This window comes from Carassius auratus, chromosome 50 (assembly GCF_003368295.1).
Source record: "Carassius auratus strain Wakin chromosome 50, ASM336829v1, whole genome shotgun sequence".
Taxonomy (NCBI): domain Eukaryota; kingdom Metazoa; phylum Chordata; class Actinopteri; order Cypriniformes; family Cyprinidae; genus Carassius; species Carassius auratus.
In genome coordinates, this window is record NC_039292.1 from 19,802,827 (window position 1) to 19,828,037 (window position 25,211).

The 25,211-nt window shown below is 41.8% G+C and overlaps 1 protein-coding gene across 5 annotated transcripts in view; it reads left to right on the forward strand.

Moving 5' to 3' along the window:
- The first annotated feature begins 217 nt into the window (after nucleotides 1-217).
- Nucleotides 218-25,211, forward strand: part of srpk2 (SRSF protein kinase 2) — a 113,685-nt gene continuing 88,691 nt past the window's right edge. For 4 of the 5 annotated variants that reach the window (XM_026239690.1, XM_026239689.1, XM_026239691.1 and 1 more), the window contains exons 1-2: nucleotides 219-324; nucleotides 467-533. In XM_026239690.1, coding sequence (XP_026095475.1) covers nucleotides 309-324; nucleotides 467-533 — 83 coding nt within the window. In that variant the 5' untranslated portion in view covers nucleotides 219-308. Of the gene's footprint in view, nucleotides 325-466; nucleotides 534-25,211 lie in introns of all 5 variants that reach the window. The other variant, XM_026239687.1, reaches the window with a different exon arrangement.

Here is a 25,211-nt window from a genome sequence, read left to right on the forward strand (position 1 = left end):
TCCTACGATGGCGAAAGATAGTTGTAAATATTGATTAGATTAATAGATTATTTTACGTTGCTTGGTAACCTTCCTGAAGCGTCCCTGCGCGTTATCTTATGAATATTCATTGAGCAACTCTTTCTGTTTTCGTTAACGCCCACTTAACAACGTCTTTCTTTCATCCAATAAGTTAAACGCCTCGATGATGCGTCATTAATAATCATGAGCGCAACTGCCCGTGCGCGGCCACGCAGATGAAGCGCGAGTCGGCAAGGCAGCGGTAACGCGCAGGAAGGAAAGAGGAGAGAGATCCGAGGAGAAACATCATGAGTTCTAGAAAGGGTGAGAGACATCAGTCCCTATCTAGTGCACACTACATAGCCATCAGCGCCCATTTCTTTGATATGTAGGCAGAATGAGCTTGTGTTTGTTTGAGCAATGATGATTCTGTCACTGATGCGTGTCTCCCGGTTCTCCGCTCCAGTGCTGGCCATTCAGGCGCGGAAGAGAAGGCCGAAAGGAAAGAAAGATAAGACGGGTCACCATCGCAGGTAAGGAGGGCGGAGTGTGTGTGTGTGTGTGTGTGTGTGTGTGTGTGTGTGTGCGTGTGTGCGTGCGCGCGCTCAGCTCGTTGAGGTCAGTTACTAATGGCAACGGCTGTGAGGCTCGCGCCGCTTCCTCGTTTTCACGCGTGAGCGCCGTTACGTAACCGTGTTGACAATCTATCAGCCAGAGACACGCGTTAATGAAGCTCTTCAGCATCTGCACAGATACCATCACCAGGTGCTAGCCAATGTGAAGCCCAGTCGAAATCCCTATTGGCGCCCCCACAGATATTGTATGTATTATTTAAAGACACCTGTTTCTTGTGACTTGCAAAATGGTTGTCATAACAACCCTAATTTGTTGAGATTCCATTTGTTGTTCCCATTAAGTGCTGTTAGAAGTGATTTAATTGATTCAGCATTTTGACACCTCTGTAAAAATGCAATAAACTTGACAAAACGGTTAAATAAAGGATGTATTGATCTCGTAAATTAGCAAATTTTACTATACCAATATTTTTTAATTGGCTGTTTAAGTTTATATGGGAATATTACATTACATACAGATCTTTTAACAATGCATTGGCGCAAAAACGGACACCTTTTGATTTATCAACTGACACAAATACTGCCTAAACAAAATACTGATGTTTGCCCTTTATTTACTGTACCAATATTTTAAATTGGCATTTGAACTTAGCTTTAACCTAGCAAACCTTGTCCTGCCAAAGCACTGACAGAGCCTATTGATCTAATGGCATTGATGATCGCTCCTAAAGCAAACTTTGCATGCAACAATCAGGCAACAATTGACAGCGCATTGATCCAGTGGCGTACAGGCATCTTCAGTTTGACAGTACTCTAGACCAGTTATGTTGAGGGATCCAGTGGGGACGGCAGTCATATTTCAGGGTGACCATGTCACTCTTTATCATAACCCAGTTAAAATGTAGCAATGTAGTGCCAGTATGAGCACTTATTGGCACCCCTTTAGCTAGCTCACCTATGCCTAGAAGTGGCACTGGCTGTGTGTGTGTGTGTGTGTGTGTGAGAGAGAGAGAGAGAGAGAGAGAGAGCGAGTGTGAGTGTGTATATGTGTGTGTGTGAGTAGAGTGAGTACTGTCACTGTGTGAGCAGTATCAGTGTGATTAGTGTCAGTGTGTGAGCAGTGGCAGTGGCAGTGTGAGAGTGTTTGAGTGTGAGTGTGTGAGTAGTGTCAATGTGAGTGGTGTCAGTGTGTGTGAGAGTGTTTGAGTGTGAGAGTGTCAGTGTGTGTGAGAGTAGTGTCAGTGTGAGTAGTGTCAGTGTGTGAGCAGCGTCAGTGTGAGTAGTGTCAGTGTGTTTGAGAGTGAGTAGTGTCAGTGTGTGAGCAGTGTCAGTGTGAGTAGTGTCAGTGTGTGTGAGAGTGTTTGAGTGTGAGAGTGTCAGTGTGTGTGAGAGTAGTGTCAGTGTGAGTAGTGTCAGTGTGTGAGCAGCGTCAGTGTGAGTAGTGTCAGTGTGTTTGAGAGTGAGTAGTGTCAGTGTGTGAGCAGTGTCAGTGTGAGTAGTGTCAGTGTGTGAGCAGTGTCAGTGTGAGTAGTGTCAGTGTGTGTGAGAGTGAGTAGTGTCAGTGTGTGAGCAGTGTCAGTGTGAGTAGTGTCAGTGTGTGAGCAGTGTCAGTGTGAGTAGTGTCAGTGTGTGTGAGAGTGAGTAGTGTCAGTGTGTGAGCAGTGTCAGTGTGAGTAGTGTCAGTGTGTGAGCAGTGTCAGTGTGAGTAGTGTCAGTGTGTGTGAGAGTGAGTAGTGTCAGTGTGTGAGCAGTGTCAGTGTGTGAGCAGTGTCAGTGTGAGTAGTGTCAGTGTGTGTGAGAGTGAGTAGTGTCAGTGTGTGAGCAGTGTCAGTGTGAGTAGTGTCAGTGTGTGAGCAGTGTCAGTGTGAGTAGTGTCAGTGTGTGTGAGAGTGAGTAGTGATAGTGTGTGAGCAGTGTCAGTGTGAGTAGTGTCAGTGTGTGAGCAGTGTCAGTGTGAGTAGTGTCAGTGTGTGTGAGAGTGAGTAGTGTCAGTGTGTGAATAGTGTCAGTGTGAGTAGTGTCGGTGTGTGTGAGAGTGAGTAGTGTCAGTGTGTGAGCAGTGTCAGTGTGTGAGCAGTGTCAGTGTGAGTAGTGTCAGTGTGTTTGAGAGTGAGTAGTGTCAGTGTGTGAGCAGTGTCAGTGTGAGTAGTGTCAGTGTGTGAGCAGTGTCAGTGTGAGTAGTGTCAGTGTGTGTGAGAGTGAGTAGTGTCAGTGTGTGAGCAGTGTCAGTGTGAGTAGTGTCAGTGTGAGTAGTGTCAGTGTGTGTGAGAGTGAGTAGTGTCAGTGTGTGAATAGTGTCAGTGTGAGTAGTGTCAGTGTGTTTGAGAGTGAGTAGTGTCAGTGTGTGAGCAGTGTCAGTGTGAGTAGTGTCAGTGTGAGTAGTGTCAGTGTGTGTGAGAGTGAGTAGTGTCAGTGTGTGAGCAGTGTCAGTGTGAGTAGTGTCAGTGTGTTTGAGAGTGAGTAGTGTCAGTGTGTGAGCAGTGTCAGTGTGAGTAGTGTCAGTGTGTGAGCAGTGTCAGTGTGAGTAGTGTCAGTGTGTGTGAGAGTGAGTAGTGTCAGTGTGTGAGCAGTGTCAGTGTGAGTAGTGTCAGTGTGTGTGAGAGTGAGTAGTGTCAGTGTGTGAGCAGTGTCAGTGTGATTAGTGTCAGTGTGTGAGTAGTGTCAGTGTGTTTGAGAGTGTTTGAGTGTGAGTGTGTGAGTAGTGTCAGTGTGAGTGGTGTCAGTGTGTGTGAGAGTGTTTGAGTGTGAGTAGTGTCAGTGTGTGTGAGAGTGAGTAGTGTCAGTGTGTGAGAGTGTCAGTGTGAATAGTGTCAGTGTGTGTGAGAGTGAGTAGTGTCAGTGTGAGTAGTGTCATTGTGTGTGAGAGTGAGTAGTGTCAGTGTGTGAGGAGTGTCAATGTGAGTAGTGTCGGTGTGTGTGAGAGTGTTTGAGTGTCAGTGTGTATGAGAGTGAGTAGTGTCAGTGTGTGTGAGAGTAGTGTCAGTGTGAGTAGTATCAGTGTGTGAGCAGTGTCAGTGTGAGTAGTGTCAGTGTGTGAGCAGTGTCAGTGTGAGTAGTGTCAGTGTGTGTGAGAGTGAGTAGTGTCAGTGTGTGAGCAGTGTCAGTGTAAATAGTGTCAGTGTGAGTGGTGTCAGTGTGTGTGAGATTGTTTGAGTTGAGTAGTGTCAGTGTGTGTGAGAGTGAGTAGTGTCAGTGTGTGAGCAGTGTCAGTGTGAGTAGTGTCAGTGTGTGTGAGAGTGAGTAGTGTCAGTGTATGAGTAGTGTCAGTGTGAGTAGTGTCAGTGTGTGTGAGAGTGAGTAGTGTCAGTGTGTGAGCAGTGTCAGTGTGAGTAGTGTCAGTGTGTGTGAGAGTGTTTGAGTGTGATTGTGTGAGTAGTGTCAGTGTGTTTGAGAGTGTTTGAGTGTGAGTGTGTGAGTAGTGTCAGTGTGAGTGGTGTCAGTGTGTGAGTGTTTGAGTGTGAGAGTGAGTAGTGTCAGTGTGTGTGAGAGTGTTTGAGTGTGAGAGTGTCAGTGTGTGAGAGTGAGTAGTGTCAGTGTGAGTAGTGTCAGTGTGTGAGTAGTGTCAGTGTGTGTGAGAGTGAGTAGTGTCAGTGTGAATAGTGGCAGTGTGTGAGAGAGTGAGTAGTGTCACTGTGTGAGCAGTGTTAGTGTGAGTAGTGTCAGTGTGTGTGAGAGTGAGTAGTGTCAGTGTGTGAGAGTGTGAGTTGTGTCAGTGTGTGTGAGTGTGTGAGTGTCAGTGTGTGAATAGTGTCCGTGTGTGAGAGAGTGAGTAGTGTAGCGGGCTGAAGGATCACACGACAGGTTGCAGTGAAAATGGCGGGGTGGTTGGTCATCCGCTTTCTGGAAGGATAAGAGACACAACATTAGTTGGCTTGTTGTCTGGAGATCCTCTCTCGCTGTGTCATCTTCGGGCCCAGCTTTTATAGTCCTCTCCTCATCCGCTTCAGCTGGGACTGATCAGCCCGCGATGATTGCGTGCAGGTGAATCTCCTTTGTTGCCAGGGCGACGCTGATAGGTGCCCGGACACGGCTCATCCCCCCCCCCCCCCTAAGCGTCATCCTGGTTCCTCGGGCGAGGGGGGAGGTGGGGGCTGGGGGAGGAAGAATACCTGACAGACCTGCGAAAGCTGTCCACAGGCGGGAGAGTCCATCCGCATTGGCGTTGGCGGTTACAGCTCGATGTCGCACATGGAAGTCCTCGAGCGCCAGGAACCACCGTGTCACCTGGGCATTGCTGTCCTTAGCCCGGGCCATCCATTATAACGGGGCGTGATCGGTGACGAGGGTGAATTTCCGTCCTAGTAGATAGTATTTCAGCTCCAGGACTGCCCACTTGACGGCCAGCACCTCCTTCTCTACTGCCGCGTACCATTGTTCTGTTGTGGACAGCTTTCGGCTGATGTAGACCACCGGGTGCTCCTCACTGTCTTGTACTTGGGATAGTACAGCTCCCAACCCGGTGTCGGATGCGTCCGTCTGCAATAAGAAGGGACAGTTAAAGTTGGGAGCGCGCAACACTGGCTCAGATGTGAGCGCCACTTTTATCCTTCTGAACGCTTCTTCCTGGGTTCCCCACCTCACCTTCTCCAGCTGTCCCTTCTTAGTGAAGTCTGTCAGGGCTGTCGCTAGGGAGGAGAAGTTAGGTATAAAACATCTGTTGTAACCAGCCAACCCCAAAAAGGCCCGTAGCTGTTTCTTGGAGGAGGGCCTCGGGGCCGAAGGAATGGCGGCCACTTTTCCCTTTTGCGAACTGATCAGGCCCTGGCCCAACTGGAAACTGAGGTATTTTGCTTCAGGTAGGGCGAGGTGGCATTTCTTGGGGTTGAGCCCCGCCCCCCGCAGTTCGAGAAGCACCCTCCTGAGCCGCTCCAGATGGTCCTCCCAGGTCTCAGAGTGGATGACGACATCATCGATGTAGGTTGCTGCATAAGCTTGATGGGGTCTCAGCACGATGTCCATCATCTGTTGGAAGGTAGCCGGAGCTCCGTGCAGCCCGAAGGGGAGAACCCGGTACTGCCAGTGGCCACTGGGGGTGGAGAAGGCGGTCTTCGGTTTGGCGGCTGACGTCAACAAACACGGGGTGAGGAGGCGGCTATGGCTGCAACCTGAGTCCTCGTCCCCTCCCAGCACTTCAGGAGATTGATGCGTACCGGCTGGCGTACCTTTTAAGTCACGGGCCCCACTTTCTCCATGATGATGTACGGGCCTTGCCATTTGGCAAGAAATTTACATGCTGCTGTTGGGACGAGGACTAGGACATAATCACCTGGCTGGAATTCCCGTGGTTGGGGTGCCCGGTCGTATCGACGACGTTGGGCTTCTTGGGCTGCCGCCAGGTGTTCCCGGACGAGGGGCATGACGCATGACGATCCTTTTGATCCCTGCGGTTGAGTTTGGCGGCTTGGGCGTGGGCTGGCAACCGACTGTTTTACTCCCATGTTCGGAATAATTGGGACGCGGCGATGGTAGACAAACCTACGCGCGCCAGGATTTCCTTCCGTAGTTCGTCATATGATCCCTTTTGGCGCGCTGGCATGGAAAAGTAGGCCTGCTGGGGTTCCCCGGATAGCAACAGTGCCAGTATCCGCACCCACTCTTCGCAGGGCCAATCCTCTCGAGTGGCGATGGACTCGAACATGCCCAAATAATGTTCCACGTCGTCGTGGACAGTCATTTTTGGCAAGAGCTGGGTGGCTTGAGTGTGGGGGTCCGGCAGTGGAGAGAGGCAACTTCACGCTCCGTTTTTCCTTGCCGAGAGGCCATATGCTTGACAATCTGCTGCTGTCGAATGCTTATTTCCGTCAAGTGTTTTAGAAGCTCTTCCATAGCTGGGGAGGGAGTCACTGCCTGACGAAAAACCAGAGGGGGAGAGAGAGAAAAAAAAAAATTGGTGAGTCAGTAGAGTCGTGTGTGTCGGTGATTCTTCAGCAAACTGTCCGCATTCTCCACCAGTGTAGTGGGCTGAAGGATCACACGACAGGTTGCCGCGAAAATTGAAGCCCCGGAGGGTGTATTTATTGACAAATAGAGATAACCGTGAAGGTGCCAGAGGTGTCAGGTGCTCGTCCTCGGTGCTGCGTGATCCTGTTCGCCGGCCGGCTGAGTGCAAGGGGATTCGGTGTCCAGTGCTACGGTGGCGGGCTGGTCGGTCAGCAGCTTTCTGGAAGGATAAGAGACACAACATTAGTTGGCTTGTCATCTGGAGATCCTCTCTCCGTGTCATTTTCGGGCGCAGCTTTTATAGTCCTCTCTTGTGTCAGTGTGTGAGTAGTGTCAGTGTGTGTGAGAGCATTTGAGTGTGAGTTTGTAAGAAGTGTCAGTGTGGGAGTGTGTGAGTAGTGTCAGTGTGTGTGAGATTGAGTAGTGTCAGTGTGTGTGAGATGGAGTAGTGTCAGCGTGTGAGAGTGAGTAGTGTCAGTGTGTGTGAGAGTTAGTAGTGTCAGTGTGAGTAGTGTCAGTGTGTGAAAGTGAATAGTGTCAGTGTGTGAGAGAGTGAGTGTGTGAGTAGTGTCAGTGTGAGTAGTGTCAGTGTGTGAGTGTGAATAGTATCAGTGTGTGAGAGTGTGAATAGTTTCAGTGTGTGAGAGAGTGAGTAGTGTCACTGTATGTGGTTTTATTAACAAAGTTCGGGAGGATCTTTAACGATCAGATAATCATCCAATTTGGCACAGGTGCATCTTGTTTAGCTAATCATCTTAACTAGCACACAAGCGTGTATATATATATATATATATATATATATATATATATATATATATTATATATAATATATATATATATATATATATATATATATATATATATATATATATATGTATATAGCCTTCCTACCTCCTGTCCCAATATAATAAACAATAATTTTGGTATCGTGACAACACTACACAGGAGTGCAGTTCCAGAGATGCCCCTCTTTCTGAGGGTGGGCAGGAGAATCTGGTGATTAACAGTGTCAAAAGCAGCACACAGGTCCAGTAAGATGAGTACCGAGGATTTTGAAGCTGCTCTTGCTAGTCGCAGGGCTTCAGTAACCGAGAGCAGAGCAGTCTCAGTTGAGTGGCCACTTTTGAAGCCAGATTGGTTGCTGTCCAGGAGGTTGTTCTGTACAAGGAACATAGAAAGCTGGTTGAACACAGCTCGCTCAAGTGTCTTTGCAATGAATAGAAGAAGGGATACCGGTCTGTAGTTTTCAAGAAGCACTGGATTTAGAGATGGTTTCTTAAGCAGTGGGCTTACCCGAGCCTGCTTGAATGCTGAGGGAAATGTTCCAGAGTGAAGAGAGGAGTTGATAATCTGAATAAGCGAAGGTATAACTGAGATGAAGAGATCGCTTGAAGGAGGTGAGTGGGGATCGGATCAAGTGGACAAGTAGTAGGATGGCTGGACAGGAGAAGTTTGGAGACGTCCATCTCTGAGAGTGGAGAGGAGGAGGATAAAGAGTGTGCGTCGGTCATTGTGAAGTTGTCCTCAGTCTGCAGTGTGGAGAATTGGTCACTGATGGATCTCGTCTTATTTGTAAAGAAAACTGCAAAGTCGTCCGCTGTAAGAGTCGATGGAGGAGGTGGAGGCGGCGGATTAAGAAGAGAAGAGAAAGTCTTGAAGAGTGTCTGAGCATCACAGCAGCTGTTTTTTGATTTCTGCCATCTCCTCTCTGCAGCCCTGAGTTTAGAGCGATGTTCACGGAGAACCTCGGACAGCCAGGGGGCAGATGGGGCAGTGCGTGCTGGTCTAGACAACAGTGGGCAAAAATTATCCAAGCAAGATGTTAAAGTGGAGCAAAGAGTGTCCTTAGCACTGTTTGTGTCCAGAGCAGAAAACTGAGAGAATGGTGGAAGAGAGGATGAAACCACAGCAGATAGGAGAGATGGAGAGAGTGAGCATAAGTTCCGACGAAAGGTGACCTGCGTTGGTGACTTCAGGAGTAAGTGCTAGGTTAGCAGTAATGAGGAAGTGATCAGAGGTGTGTAGTGCAGCAACTGAAGAGTTATCCACAGAGCAACAGCGCGTGTAGATGAGGTCCAGTTGGTTGCCTGATTTGTGAGTTGCTGTAGTAGACAATAGCTTGAGATCAAATGAGGTGAGCAGAGTTTTGAAGTCAGCAGCCTGGGGTGTATCTAGGTGGATGTTGAAGTCACCACGCAGTACCAGAGGAGTACCATCTTCAGGGAAGTTTGATAGCAGCACATCCAGGGTTTCCGCGGGGTTGTAAAAGGTAGTAAAAGGTAGTAAATTAAATTATGCCAAATTAAGGCCAGTAAAAAGTAGTAAAAAGTAGTAAACGTCATCTGATGAGGTAGTAAATTTTCGAAGCCCCATCTAACTGGGTCTATATCCAGGGTCCGAAATTAAGTTGAGTGCGGTTAGATTTTCCGTTTGGCGACAGTGAAGCGCCAGTTTCGGCGTCTGTTCAAATCTCCTGCGAATCTAGAGCGAGTGAGCAAAAGCGTGAACGCAAACCGTGTAGCGAGCGCACAGCAGAGCGGGAGAGACCTTGCATGTGTGTGTGTCTCTCTCTCTCATGCAGTGGTGGTGCGTTTATATAAATGGCACCTAAACACTGTAAAAAAAATAGTATGACATTTTAATTGTTTATTAATAAACAAGTGTTTCTGTGTCAGCTGCAAAGATGAGGTTGACACTGACTCGCGATCTTCGCAGTAGTGAACTCGCCGGAGAAAAATGCATTTCTTACGGACTGGCCATCGGGAGCACCGAGACATTTCCCGGCGGCCTGACGGTCATTCTGGCCTGCTGGCTGCCGCTGTGCAGTCGATCAGGCTGACGGGCAATAGGCTGTTATGCAACTGCGAATTAATTGACCGTCTTATGAATCTACGAATCTGGCGATCGCGGAGTGATATGAACCCACCACATGACCAAACATCAGTGAAGCACTGCCTAATTGGCTATATCCAGAGGCAGGCTTTATCTTAGAAAATCGCGCAAAAAATGGAGCGCAAAGGAGAAGCAGAGAGGGAAAGGAGAAAAGCCCTGGCCACAGACGCAGCAAGTTGCTGCAAAATCCCAGCCATGTTCGCCAGTAAGGGAGCAGGTCAGTCAGAATTAGATTTATATTTACTATGGTTCACTGAAAAAACCGAACTGTTCAGTTTAGAACACACAGTTCGACACGCGCTGGGATCGCTGTTCAACTTAAATCTGACAAAGCATCTGTAATATGGTTTAAATAAATGACACGTAAAACAAACAGGGTTCAGATAATAAATGTTTCTGTTGATGCATGCGCATTCTGGATTCCCAGACATTACAACAACAGCGATGAAAAAAACCTCGACAAATCATTCACTCTTGTTCAATACTAATACGAACACTGGATCAGTTCATTCTCTTAAAGTGACAGTCTTTATATTAATCGAACAGCAACAACCGAGAAATCACTCACTGCTCTTGATTAAAAAGCTTTTTTACTTAAATAAAGAATAATCTTTAATTTATAGTCCAAAATGCAATGCTGTTTTACATTTGATTACTTTAATTTCTGTACCTAAAAACTAATGCAAGATCTACCTAAAAAAACCTGAAAGTCAGTTTATTTTATTTGTATCTTTACTCTATTGTATTTATTTGTGCTGTTGCTTGTATTTAGATTATTCTTAATAATATGATAATATATATTTTTTGAAAGTATAGTTTTTCAATAAACATAGCATATACAACTATACCGAAACCGTGACTCTTAAACGTGAAACAATAATAAATATATATTACAAATGTTTATAATGATAGATGTTTTAAATGAGCATCTTAATGACAAACTAGCACACTGTTTTACATATGAAGATTTTTTTTAGTGCCAAAATTGACCAGAAACTGATTTTCTATTTCTAGCCTAGTGTACAATGCTTATTTATGTTGAAGGTGATGAAGTAAGCAACAGTAGCACTAGTGCAGTTCGTGCTCCTGCTGTTGATCAAGAAAGGGAGGACAGTTCAGCTTTTGATCCAGAGCAGGAACCTTCAGCTAAAGTTTAAGCTATCAGCAAAACTAAACATCCTGGCTATACTCTTAGAAAAATGCCTAGCTTACTTTTATTTAGTTTTGAATGGTTCTGTTTAAAAGTAGAAATTTCAAGCTTTCTGTAGATAATAGATATAGGATATTTCTAATTTGTTTAGGTCTGTGATGCGAGTAGCCTAGGCTACCTATACGCTGAGTTTCGGTTCATGTCTGAACGTGTTGTGATTATACAAAATAATGAAACATGGATTAAAATTAAGATAAAATTAATACAAAACAAAATTCATTTCAAAGAGAGGCTTTATGTTTTCTGTTTGATGTTTTCTCTCTTTTTCTCTCTCTCTCTCTCTCTCTCTGTGTGTGTGTGTTGGACAGTGCTTGGCTTGTGTCCAGTGTTGAAGTTATTTGTTTATTAATGAAATACTTTTATTATAGTGTACAATTGCACTTTATTATTACACATTGTGTAGCTGTTCATTCTAAAGGTCCAGTCTGGCTTCTAATTTTTATGTAATTGTTACTCTTTGACATATTGAGTAAATCCTATGGAGCAAGGCCTGTTGTGATCTTGATTAATCCAAGTCCTATGGTAGAGTTCCCTCTCACTTGACTGTAGCTCCCTCACTTGCCCTAACACACCTGCACACTCACATACACCTACAGAACCGCTCCTGACTTTCTCTGTCTCGCTCTCTCTGTTCTCTATCTCTCCCTCCCAGTGTTCAAATTAAGTTATTATTTCCACATTAAATTGTGATTAAATATGTTATTAATTCATTTTGGAAAGATATTTCATGTCTTCACTTGTCACTTTAATTAACACTTAACACTGCTACAGTTGAAGTTTGAAGCCGTGTTGGTAGTAAAAATATTGTGATGGTAGTAAAATAGGTGGTAAAAAGGTAGTAAATTCAATTTAAGAATCTCTGTATAAACCCTGACATCCAACTCCTCCAAGAAGTTCCCAATTGAGCTGGGGGACGATAAATGACCACAAAGTGGATTTTAAAAGGGTGGGTTACTATAAAGTAATTTTTGATTCAAAACAACTGAGCACCTGTGGCAGTGCGATTTGTAGTTGTAGAGAAAAGCCACACATGTGTATCAGTAAATTTGAAGCCACAGAGTGAAATGTTTTAAGAGTTGCAAACCTGTAGACTTTTTTTCTCTCCCACAAACACAACACAACAGTTACACCTTCTCAAATTCTTCATTGCAGGTGCACAAATCCTATTCTACAAATCACACATTTAGAAACTCGTATGCTCACATTTTTTAAACAATTGCTGCAGTGAATGTGGTGCAAAACGCATTTACACACCCGCATCAAGAAATGTGAAGTCATGGAGAAATGTTGAACATCTGCAAATCAATACGTCAATTCATCAAATGAGAGTTGCACACTTGTAGAATATTTTCTCAGAAATGTCTAGTATATTTTTCTAACACAAACACAAAGTACATAACTACAGCTGCTTGAATCTTCTGCGATGAATCTCAAACACTGTTTTTCGCTTTCAAGTGACAAGTTTCGCGCTCTCCCTTTTGCACCAAGATATTTGGTTCAAAAGTGATTTGTGCATCTGTAGAGGTAGTGGGCGGGACTGTTTAGAGATTAGAGAATTTCAGCCAATCAGAAGAGCTACTTTGGCTAAGTCATTCACAAATAAAGGCTAATAGGCTAGTGACAATGCCCCTGAATTTTCGAGATACCCCTACCGGAGGTAGAACTAAACCCAACAATGTTTTTCCTCATCTCTAAGGTCTCCCATATATGAAATGGATTCTTGGCTAAAAATATTTTACTGCTAAGATTGTTAAATTAACAGATATTGTTATACACCCCAAAACCAATAAAGGACTAAAATATAGCCTGTCCGTATGGGAGTTAAGGCATATAAACTAATGCAGATCAATCACACAAGCTCTGAGAGCTTTGAAACTTGACATGTTTGTAGTCAGGAAGTTGATTTAACTACTAGAAAAGACTGGATGTGAATATCTTGATGTATGGAATAAATAGACACATGTAAACACATATCTAAAATAAGCGGACATGCACAAATTTAATATCTATGCAGAATGTTTTCATTTACTTTGTGCTTGCTTTGCCTGGCATTATCATAGAAACACATATGATGGCTTGTTGGAAAGGGGTTGTGCTGAATTCAGCAATACCAAATATGTAAATATATGATAAAAGAGAAGTGTTCTGTCACTCAATGTATGAGGTGTCCAAAATGAATGAAAATGGAACACTGACATAATTGAGTCCAAACCCATTCTTTATCAGTGGTGAGGAGAATGTTGAGAAATTCAAATATAAGAGACATCAAAAAATATTAAATATGGCACCTTGTACTATATGGAAACAAAGATTGAAATCGAAAGATAACACCTTACCATAGCACAAACAGGAGACCAGGAGTTTAAACTTAATGAACTTTTTAATAAAACTATAACTTAACTTCACACAATACAACTTAAATTACCGTCTTAAATAAAACAAATGGCAATCTAACTAAAGAAACAAACACTCTTTGGGAAATGAGCCCTGTCTTCTCAGGCTGTTTAGTTTATTTTCTAGCAGCAAACATTTGGAACATCAACTGTTTTTGGGAACCGTTGGAGAAGGGTCTGGCTGCAGACTTGCACTTGCACTCTCAGACACTGCTTCTGCTAGCGACGACACTTGCAGTCTTTATTTTTTATTTTGTTCTATTTATTGATAACTTTTTGTTTGAATTTCCCAACATTTTATAACAGTTGCCATGTGGCGAAGACAAGAAAAAATAAACTAAATTACAATGTCAATTGCAATCGCTACTTGCACTCTCCGCTACCTGTCATCATCATCATCATCATCATCTGTTTTTATTTGGGCATCAGAATTCCACAAAATCAACATAGTAACAACTAACAATCCTCAACACAACAGGCGAAACCAAAAAGGATACATGCGCAGATGATCAAGTACATTAAAACAAATAAATAAAACCGTGGATCTGATGCTCAAAAGGAGTAGGCAGAAGCTTAAGCTTATTGACGCCTACCCCCTTTTTTTTACATTTAAACCGTAGGTATCTACTATAATCGATAAGACAGTTGCCACATATTAGTGTTATCCTATTCCAGTGACAGTACAATCAACAATATTAACTCACAATCATTCTGCTAATTCCAAAAAGAAGAATCTTCAATAAGTACAAAAAAAAAACACACACACAAAAAAAAAAAAAAAAAAACCTGTGACTTCACTTGCAATCAACACAAATCTTGCATGTTGCCAGTGGAGACAAGATGCTGTGGTTGTGATTAAACGATTAAAACTAATTTAGTACTATAACGTACAGGGTCCTGCAAGAAAAAGACAAGCACAGACCTTGGCCACAGAACAGCAGAATATGAACGCAATGCACAAAGTCTTTTGTTAAGCGTTTTCCTCCTGTAGAAAAAACCTAACACTTAATATGGCATAATGTATTCAGACACATTAAGTTCAATTAAAAGATCAAATTCGATATATAGTTATTATTCAATGTACTGCAAGTCAAGCAGATGGCTATGAACACAATGTGCAAACTTTGTCCTCCCATACAACATAACGCTTAATGTGGCCTAATAACAGACTAAGATGATAAAGACAATTTAGTAGGCCTAGCCTAGCCTATATGTCTTGTTGTTGACTCTAAGTACATACAGACCAGCAAATATGAACGGGCATTATGCATTAAGTTATTTTAAAAGGATCAACTCGGTACAGGCAAGCAGACGAGTACAGAACGCAGTGCGTTAAATTGTACATTAAACGTTTTCCTCCTATAGAAAATCATTATAAATAAAACACATAATGTAGGTTAATGGACAAAGACAGTGATATAAACAAGTTGTAGACAGTTTATTCTATATGGAAAAATGCTTAATGTGAAACTTTGCATGTTGCGTACATATTAGTTATGTATTTTAATAAAGTAGAGAAGCATGAGTTTGGCCTTTCTCATCTATGTCCATTATGCCACATTTTGCGGTATGTGAGGAAAATACTATATACATATTCCTTATATTAATGAACTGTACATTTCATTTGATATTTTAATAGCATCTTAATATATTAAGCCATGTTAAGTGTTTTTTTTTCTACGCTTAGCTAGAGACTTTGTGCAAACGTTCATATTCTGGTGTTCTGGCCATGGATTTGCCGATCTTGTCTTTTTCTTGCAGGACCATGTACGTTATAGTACTAAATTAGTTTTAATAATTTACTCACCACCACAGCGTCTTGTCTCCATTGGCAACATGCACGATTTGTGTTGATTGCAAGTGATGTCACAGGTAGCGGAGAGTTCGAGTAGCAATTGCAAGTGACATTGTAATTTAGTTTCTTTTTTCTTGTCTTCACAACCTGGCTTTATAAAATGTTGGGAAATTCAAACGAAAAGTAATAAAAAAAATAAACAAAATAAAAATAAAGACTGCAAGTGATGTCACTAGCGGAAGTGCAAATGTCTGTAGCCTACAGCCAGACCCTCTTGAAACATTTTGGGGTCAACCCCCCATGATGTTACAACTGCAACACACCACTCATCCACATTGTCATCAGTGACAAAGTGGGTCATATTTGGACAGTCAGGGCAAGAGCAAAATCCTGTGCAGGTCAAGCCCACAGAAAGACACTGGCATTTGGTGGCATCGGTGCAGTTTCCGTCTTTACAGTAGAGGTGGGTGAGGTCTCTAACTCCTTTAGGTGCTGGTGCCTTCTGGAACATCACAGATTAAATGCAGCCACCTTCTCTGAGCCTCCATCCTCTACCAACTGGGTTCCAGAGAAGAGTTTTGGCCAGGTGGCTGTGATGCCACACTGCTGGTTTGGTACATGGCTCTAAACACATGTTGCTGGAAGCCATCTTCTGTTGGGGGTAGATTTGCTGCTGACACCTCAGCTCATCCAGGTTGGTGCTAGGATGCCCATCTTGGTGCCTCTTCTTTGTCTTTCAAGATCTTTGATTGAGTGTTGGTGGTCATATCTAACAAAAACTATAACGACACAGCTGTTACCTTCCTTTCCCATTAAAGTTGCGATCTTTTTCAAGACACACTCACCCAGGTCATTGAACGTTTGAAAGGCTGAATCATTGAGCATTTGAAGAAGATCCATGCCATCAATGATATATGCTGATGGTTCTTTTACACTTGGCAGCTGCTGTTGTCTTCTTTATGCTTCCATCATCAAAAAACAAAGAGGGTGGGACAAAATCATGTTTAATCTGAGATACGAGATTTTTATGACTTGGGAGCGGGGAGATACGAGGTTATGCACTCATTGATAAGAATGATACAGACACAGACGTCGCTGCTGCCAGCAGTGTTCATCAAAGTCTGCGGTCGTGTCGAGCCTTTTGACAAGAGATAAGGCTTTAAGGGGTAATTAAACCCCTGGTCAGAGCCTGACTCCACCCACTGGCAATATTTGAAAAATGCTGAAAAGTTGGCAGAGCACAGCGGAGATAGAGGGGACAAACCAAGGGCAGGGCTGAGCCGGTGGGGCGTGAACCTGAGACCCTCAGTGACAGATTAATTGACAGCTGCTGTTAGAGTCGCTAAAATGGAGAGTGACTCTAGTGACGCAAGTAGTTTTGCAACAGAGCGTTCATTTGAAGTAGAGGACTTTTCTCCCCCACCTTCACCTGAAGTGGAGGATGTCGAGGTGTCTGAGGACACAGGGCCAGGGCCTGAGCCATATCAATTCAAGCCACTGGCTCAAACTGCGGTCTTAACTCCCGGATTCTGATAGGCATCCGATGATGCTAGCGAAGCAGCCGTGCAAGAGAGAATGGGGCCAGTCTCTGAGTAAGGCACTGCGTCGCTTTTCAGCGTGAGCTGTGTGGAGCATTACAGCTGTGTGGAGCATTACCGAAGCATTACAGCTATGGATTTTTACCAAAACAAGCCTACTCAAATGTATCTAACCTGACGATTTTCATTCGTTATTGTAAGAAATGAAAAAGAGTTATGCAAAGATAGGCTTACTTGGCGCCAGTAGACAGACCTTTTTTCTCCCATAAATAAAACCTGTTGGCCTACTTGGGGCATTTTACATGCACAGTGCCAACTTTGAGTCAGTAAAATAATAATAAAAACAATAATTTAATGCTAGTAGAATTAGAAATTAGATACATTTTAAAACTTCAATGCACATGTAAAATAAGCCTAGTAATAATAACCCTAGTACTATCGATCATAACATACTTCTACAGAGACTGGAAAACTGGGTTGGGCTTTCTGGGATGGTACTCAAATGGTTCAGGTCATACTTAGAAGGGAGAGGCTATTATGTGAGTCTAGGAGAGCATAAGTCTAAGTGGACGTCCATGAGATGTGGAGTGCCACAAGGCTCAATTCTTGCACCGCTCTTGGTTAGCCTGTATATGCTTCCACTAAGTCAAATAATGAGAAAGAACCAAATTGCCTATCACAGCTATGCTGATGATACCCAGATTTACCGGCACGTCTGCTGCTTTAAATTCTCGAGCTCATTACAGCAGGATTGATTCTGATTGGTTGGCAATGTTTTATCGTTCATCAGGGGGGAAAATCATTCTGAAAGTGATTCCAACGATATCGTTTCTTTATTGTTATAGTTATGGTGTGGACTCTGCTATTCTTTAATATTGAGAACGATTTTTAGAACTATATCTTTATCGTTATCTTTATATTTACATATTAATAATTTAAGTTGTATTGTGTGAAGTTAAGTTATAGTTTTATTAAAAAGTTCATTAAGTTAAAACTCCTGGTCTCCTGTTTGTGCTATGGTAAGGTGTTATCTTTCGATTTCAATCTTTGTTTCCATATAGTACAAGGTGCCATATTTAATATTTTTTGATGTCTCTTATATTTGAATTTCTCAACATTCTCCTCACCACTGATAATGAATGGGTTTGGACTCAATTATGTCAGTGTTCCATTTTCATTCATTTTGGACACATCATACATTGAGTGACAGAACACTTCTCTTTTATCATATATTTACATATTTGGTATTGCTGAATTCAGCACAACCCCTTTCCAACAAGCCATCATATATGTTTCTATGATAATGCCAGGCAAAGCAAGCACAAAGTAAATGAAAACATTCTGCATAGATATTAAATTTGTGCATGTCCGCTTATTTTAGATATGTGTTTACATGTCTCTATTTATTCCATACATCAAGATATTTACATCCAGTCTTTTCTAGTAGTTAAATCAACTTCCTGACTACAAACATGTCAAGTTTCAAAGCTCTCAGAGCTTGTGTGATTGATCTGCATTAGTTTATATACCTTAACTCCCATACGGACAGGCTATATTTTAGTCCTTTATTGGTTTTGTGGTGTTTAACAATATCTGTTAATTTAACAATCTTAGCAGTAAAATATTTTTAGCCAAGAATCCATTTCATATATGGGAGACCTTAGAGATTAAGAAAAACATTGTTGGGTTTAGTTCTACCTCCGGTAGGGGTATCTCGAAAACTAAAGCACTTTTTGACCATTTGTCACTAGCCTATAAGTCATTCACAAATAAAGCGAAAAGGGTTGGGGAGAGTACATCACCTTGTTTTACTCCAAGAGGTGTATCAAACCAATCAGTAAATAAATCATTAATCTCGACACTAGCAACTGTACCGCTATACATTGCTTGTATTGTTTTATAGAATTTTCCATCCACTCCTGCTTCAATTAGTTTAAAAGCAAGCAGCTCTCTATTAATCCAGTCAAAGACTTTTTGAAAATCAATAAAACATGCAAAGGTGGATTTACTTTCAGCAATTTTAACTCTAATAATAGTTGATACAGAATTTATATGATCGATGCATGCTCGTTTCCTTCTAAATCCATTCTGCTTATCAACAAGATACTGACCCATTTCTAAGTACTTTGTAAGCCTATAATTCAGTATATTGGAATACAATTTATAGACTGTACTAAGAAGACTAATTCCCCTATAATTAAGGGGCATTCTAGGATCATTTCTTGATGACTTTGGAACAGGTTTAATAATAGACTTACGCCATATTGACGGGATTATACCATGGTCAAAGCATGTCTTAAAGAGATGGAATAGGATCTCTAGTAGCTGCCGAGTTTTTAAGGCTTCATTTGGGATCCCCTCTATACCAGATGCTTTCTTCAATTTTGCATTATCAATAGCCCTTTGAACTTCTTCCATAGTAATTTCATGATTCAGAAATATATTTGGACAATAACCTGGTGTATCCATAATCATCTCAGATTTACATTTCTTAGCACGAATGTTATTTAAATGTGCATCAGCAAAACCTGGCGAAATATAATTTCCTGAAAATAAATCTGAAAAATCTTTGCCCCATTTTCTAATCACTATTTCTTTTTTATTTTCTGTTTCACCATTCTCTAATGTAATTTCCATTGGGATTTTTTTCAATTTCTTAGGACCCAATTTGTTTATTTCTTTCCAAAATTGTTGTGGGTTATTATTTTTTAATTGGTCTAACTGTAATGCTTGTCCTCTTCTAAATTGCCTTTTATAGAACCATATTCTCTTATCAAAAATACACTGAGTTTGTATATAATTATCTTTAAGTTGTCGTCTAACCAATGGATCTTTGCATTTTAGAAATTTGTCGTTTTCTGCATTTCTTTTATTGTTCCAAAGTTTTTTAAGTTCCGCATTCCAGTATGGCTTGATCCTACCCACTTTCTGACATGTCTCCTTCTGACTTTGAAAATGAGATTTTGTAGGTAGATGTGCATTCATTTCTCTACATATTACCTCACAAAATGATTTATACCAATTATCAATACTACTTGTATTTTTTTGCCTTCTTCTAACTTGCTGATAAGTTCCACTAGTGCAAGACGACTTATATTAGAAGAAAAAAGGTTATCTGAGAATATTCTAAGTCGTCGTCTAGTTAAAGAAATCTCAGTATGACTTTCAGAAGAGTGCATTTCAATAGAGGCATTCATTTTAAATGTAAACATTAACAGAGAATGATCAGGTAACTTACATCTTTCATCTATAAAATCATAGCAAGTAGGGGTATTCTCCAAAAGCTCAGATGCAGCGATCACTTCAAATTCAACGCAAGTATGCAAACAATCATGGGAAGTTATTATATAATCCACAACAGCTTTTCCCTTTGGTGATATAGATGTAAAATGATCTTTTTCAGGATTTATTCTCCCATTTAAAACACAACATTTACAGTCCCTGAGAAATTCAAGGAAGGATTCCCCATGACGTTTTGCATTTAGATCTATAGACACTCGGGATGGGATATGATCAATATCTTCTATATAGTCATCTTTGTTCGAGATACGACTATTAAAGTCTCCAGCTATATAAATAGCATCAGCATCCACAGAGTAAAGCTGCGCTAACAGGTGACTAAAAAAAGTAATTGAGTCCCGTCCTCTTGTAGATCCCTCTGGTGGTAAATAGCAAGAAAAAATCACTATACTGTACTGCAGCTCCCGGTGTTCCAGTCGTATACCTATTATATCGTCCATTGTTTTATCAATCACATTAACTCTAAAATATTCCATCAAATTGTTTTTAACCAAAATACCAACACCTCCTGAAGGCTTTCTAGCTCTTACATGCATCTTTCTATTATTACCGAACCAAGAATAATCTGGAAAATCAATATAACCATCGCAAGATAGATGCGTTTCATTTAACGAGATAATATCAGGGTTTAAAGTCTGCAATAATGAAATTCTGAGATTACAGTGCAAGGTAGTTCAGCCATTAATGTTCCAATGTGCCAGAGACAAACAGAAAGGATCGACCATGCTTACAGGTTGGGTGGATCCTCCTCAGCCTCTCCCACCTGCTGCCGTTGAACCAGCTCGGGTGGCGTCAAGAGTATTCAATATTTCAGTACTTTTTCCTCCACCGTGCTGAAGGCGGCCTTTACCACACCAGGACCGGGACCTCTAGCTCGCATTCTCAACACTCCAACAATGTCGGGTAAAGGGTCACATTCCAGGCCGATCTCCAGTAGCTCTCTTACTTTTCCTTTCAAGTCTTCTTCAGCATCGTAAGGCAAACCCATCATAACGATTGACACATCAGGATCAAATTTATTAAGGTGTTTAGGGCTCGAAGTCCGTATTTTTTCTTCAAGAGAATCCAGCCGAGATTTTAAAATCCCGATTTCTAAATCAATACTTTCCCTTATTTCTTTAACTGACTTCTTCAGATCAGCTTTCATAACTTTTTCCAGGGATCCATGCATGCTGTCCACTTTGCTGTTGAACTGCTTTTCAATATTATCCATCTTTGAATGTAGCAACTTCATCTCCTTCAGCAGCACATTTGTTTCTTTGTCTTCTTCCTTGTCCTGTGCTCGATGGCGAGTGTTGATTACCTTTTCCGCCATAGATGTTCATCAAACAAATTAATTGTGTATTCAACTGCGAAAAATTCAGCGTATTCAACTGGTTCACCTATGCAGTAGGCTACCAAAAATATAACAGTGTCTCTCCAAAGTATGGGAGCATAGTAGTAGAGGTCAGAGGGACAGGCCTGCAACGTACATAGCGTGCTCTATGAGTGTTAGTGGTGATAGTAGAGATCTGAAAACACATAGTGACTACAAGTGTAAGAGACATTTGAGAACAAGGTAAACAAAAAGTAAAGAAAGAGGAGAAAAGCAATACTCAAGTGCACTGTCGGTGCCCTTGCTCGGTGGAGTCGCGCAGGAAGAGTCGATTGTCTTCACACGAGGAGGGATCACATGAGGGCTGCTGCGACCGCTGCTGCGGTGAAACCTACCACTTTTGTATTTGCCTGATTACCTGTGATTGAAGTCAGCTGGCCACACCTCACTATTTAGCAGATCAAAACTGGGCAGTCCCGCGATAGGCAAACACAAAACCAAGCCTCACTTTCAGCACGTATTTACCAGGGTAAGACAGACACAATTTAAACCAAAAACGTTCCTAGTAATGACGATCACACAGTAGTCTAATGAGAAAATGACACAAAACACTCACAAGCTGCTGTCCTTCTCTGTTGCTCGACTGTTATCACAGGCCCAGTTTTCCTTCTGACGAAGATATGTATACCGGGGATTTTTCAGATCTGCCGCTTTTTTGCTGGACCCATGATCACTCCTACCCCGCCAAATACGGCCGCTGAACACCAACAAGCGTCAGCTGCCCTTCTAGCCAAGCCACACGTTGTGGCCAAAAGATTGTGCAAATCCCCAAGCTCGCCTCACTCAACAACACACTTGTCCCGCCAAGACCGGGCTCTCCTCGAGCGCTGGATCGCACCAGCAGCAGGCATTCAACCAGCCCGGGCCGTGCCCCAGTTCTCACGACAGCAAACCTCTCTCGCTTTTCCGGCCGTGGCGCAGTTCGATGCTGCCTCCACTAGCGACGAAAACCATGTGTTGTAGCGACATTTTGTTCGTGAAAGAATCATTCTTTTTGAACGAATCTTTTAGGCGAACGAACCATTCTCGGTTTACTCTCATCAATGAAGAGTTTTCCAGAGTTGTCATCCACACTGAGCGAGTTTTCATATGAGTCTGAACAAGATCTAGAGCTCTCATTTGTGAATGAAAGGACTGAACCGGTACACATGTCGAGTTGAATGAACGGATACATGTCGTTCGTAAATGCCATGAACTGACACATATCTTATCTCGTTCGTAAACAAAATTGATGAGAGTAAACCAGGTCAGTTAGCATGTCAATCTTGCAAAATGCAAAGCGCAGCTATAGGTACTGTACACATGCGCTTGTTTTCATATTTAGCATACAAAACATAATTCCACGTTTAATCCCCAATTTATGAATGTGAATATATAGGCCAATATATGAACTGTCTGACCAAACAATTAAAATGCTAATTATGCAAGAAAACCTCTTGCTTTGCTCATCTTAACAATTTAAATACACTTTATATATAGAATGCGATTATGAAGACGCTAAATGCAGGTTTCGTGGCTAAAGTTAAACGATGTTATGACTTAACTCTGTCAGATGATGATGCCATTTTTTATCACAAAGCAAAGGCATTTTCCCAGAGCTGTCATCCACTGTGAAATGTCTGAAGACATTAAATTTGCCTTACATTTGCCTTGTGCATGTTTAAACCTCACTGAGATGATACAGACATAAGTTTCATGCAATTATTCTGAAAAGATCAATTTATTTAGGGATATATTTCACCATCTACTGGCATGATTACTCTCTACCCTCTACCCTCATGTTTTGCCGCAGGACAGCAAGTGTGAGTAAATTTTCTTTGGTCTTTTTTAGGACTGTAATATGAAAAGCATGCAAAGTAAATATCTTTAGAAACCACTTGAATTTGAATAACACATTACTGCAATTAACGTTACTGCTATAGACATGTCACCTTTATTTATATAGCGCTTTAAACAAAATACATTGCGTCAAAGCAACTGAACAACATTCATTAGAAAAACAGTGTGTCAATAATGCAAAATGATAGTTAAAGGCAGTTCATCATTGAATTCAGTGATGTCATCTCTGTTTCAGTTTAAACAGTGTCTGTGCATTTATTTGCAATCAAGTCAATGATATCGCTGTAGATGAAGTGACCCCAACTAAGCAAGCCAGAGGCGACAGCGGCAAGGAACCGAAACTCCATCAGTGACAGAATGGAGAAAAAAACCTTGGGAGAAACCAGGCTCAGTTGGGGTCAGTTCTCCTCTGACCAGACGAAACCAGTAGTTCAATTCCAGACTGCAGCAAAGTCAGATTGTGCAGAAGAATCATCTGTTTCCTGTGGTCTTGTCCTGGTGCTCCTCTGAGACAAGGTCTTTACAGGGGATCTGTATCTGGGGCTCTAGTTGTCCTGGTCTCCGCTGTCTTTCAGGCAGTGTTGGGCAAGTTACTTTTAAAAAGTAATTAGTTACAGTTACTAGTTACTACTTCCAAAAAGTAACTAAATTAGTAACTCAGTTACAAATTTTTAAAGTAACTAGTTACTTAAGAAAGTAACTATTGCGTTACTTTCAAGTAAAATTACATTTTAAATGCTCAAACGTGACCCCACCTCTACCCCTCTTTAAAGGAACTTAAAATACATGTGCATGTTCAATTATTTATGATAAATCTGAATATTATAATGAAATGGACACTTAATACAATACATTATTAACAGAAACATGAAACATTGTACACACATCTAAAAAAAAAAGTTGCTGTGGGACAAAGTGAGACTAGCCTCCAATCAAATGGCATGTATGTAGATATTATGTTTATATAGTGGATCAATGCAAATAACACGATAGATTTTTGGGAACTTTTGATATTTCCTTTTATTGTTTCTTTAATTTCTTGAAGGAAAAAGTAATGTATATACTTCCATTTAGAGAAGGCTACTTTTGGATTATTTGGGCTCGTCGCCATACCTGTCTCTCGTTGACTGACTGGCTTGTGTTGTTCGTTTTGTGTCCTGTCCTGTCCGATGATGGGTCGTTCGCGAATGAGCGTTAGTGATGATGGATCGACTCGTTCGCGAATGAGCTTTTGATGAGTCGTTCGCGATTCGCGAATGAGCCGACTCTAAGAGCCGGCTTTTTTAGTTGAACTTCGGGAGCTGGCTCGCATATCTGAAGAGCCAACTCTATTTTTCTAAATTTAGCCTATAGAAATTAAATAATTATGTAATAAAAATTGAAATATTATAGTCAAAGTCATTTAAAGAGCCGTTTTTGAGCCAAAGAGCCGGCTCTTTTCAGTGAGCTGAGTCAAAAGAGCCGAATTCCCATCACTACTATGCGTGCTTTCGAAAACCCGCCCAACTCTACCTCTGATTGGCTTACAATGAAATTTTACTCTACCTCAGCCAATCGTCAGCATTTATGCGCTTGTCTCGTGCTCTGCCCACTAACCAAGGAAGAACAGTAAAAAAAAGTATTTGCCTCTCGCTCAGAGATCTAGTTGGTCTGATGAAAAAAAAAAACAGCTTCATCATCAGTTATAGTAACGCGCCGCATTTTTTGGCAGTAACGGTAACAGCGTTATTAAGATGAGAAGAGTAATCAATTAGATTACTCGTTACTGGAAAAAGTAATGCCGTTAGTAACGCCGTTATTTATAACGCCGTTATTCCCATCACTGCTTTCAGGGCAGTAGAGGTCCTTTCTAGGTGCTGATCCACCATCTGGTCTGGATACGTACTGGATCCGGGTGACTGCAGTGACCCTCTGATCTGGACACAGACTGGATCTGGTGGCCACGGTGACCTCGGAACAAGAGAGAAACAGACTAATATTAGCGTAGATGCCATTCTTCTAATGATGTAGCAAGTACATAGGGTGTTATGTGAAGTGTTTCCGGTTCCGGTTTACCTAATTAATGCAGCCTAAAAATCCTTTAACGGATTTGGATATTAAAAGCATATTAGTATGTTATGTGTAAGCCAGGTTAAAGAGATGGGTCTTTAATCTAGAATTAAACTGCAAGAGTGTGTCTGCCTACCGAACAATGTTAGGTAGGTTATTCCAGAGTTTAGGAGCCAAATAGGAAAAGGATCTGCCGCCCGCAGTTGATTTTGATATTCTAGGTATTATCAAATTGCCTGAGTTTTGAGAACGTAGTGTCCGTAGAGGAGTATAATGTAAGGAGCTCATTCAAAAACTGAGGTAAA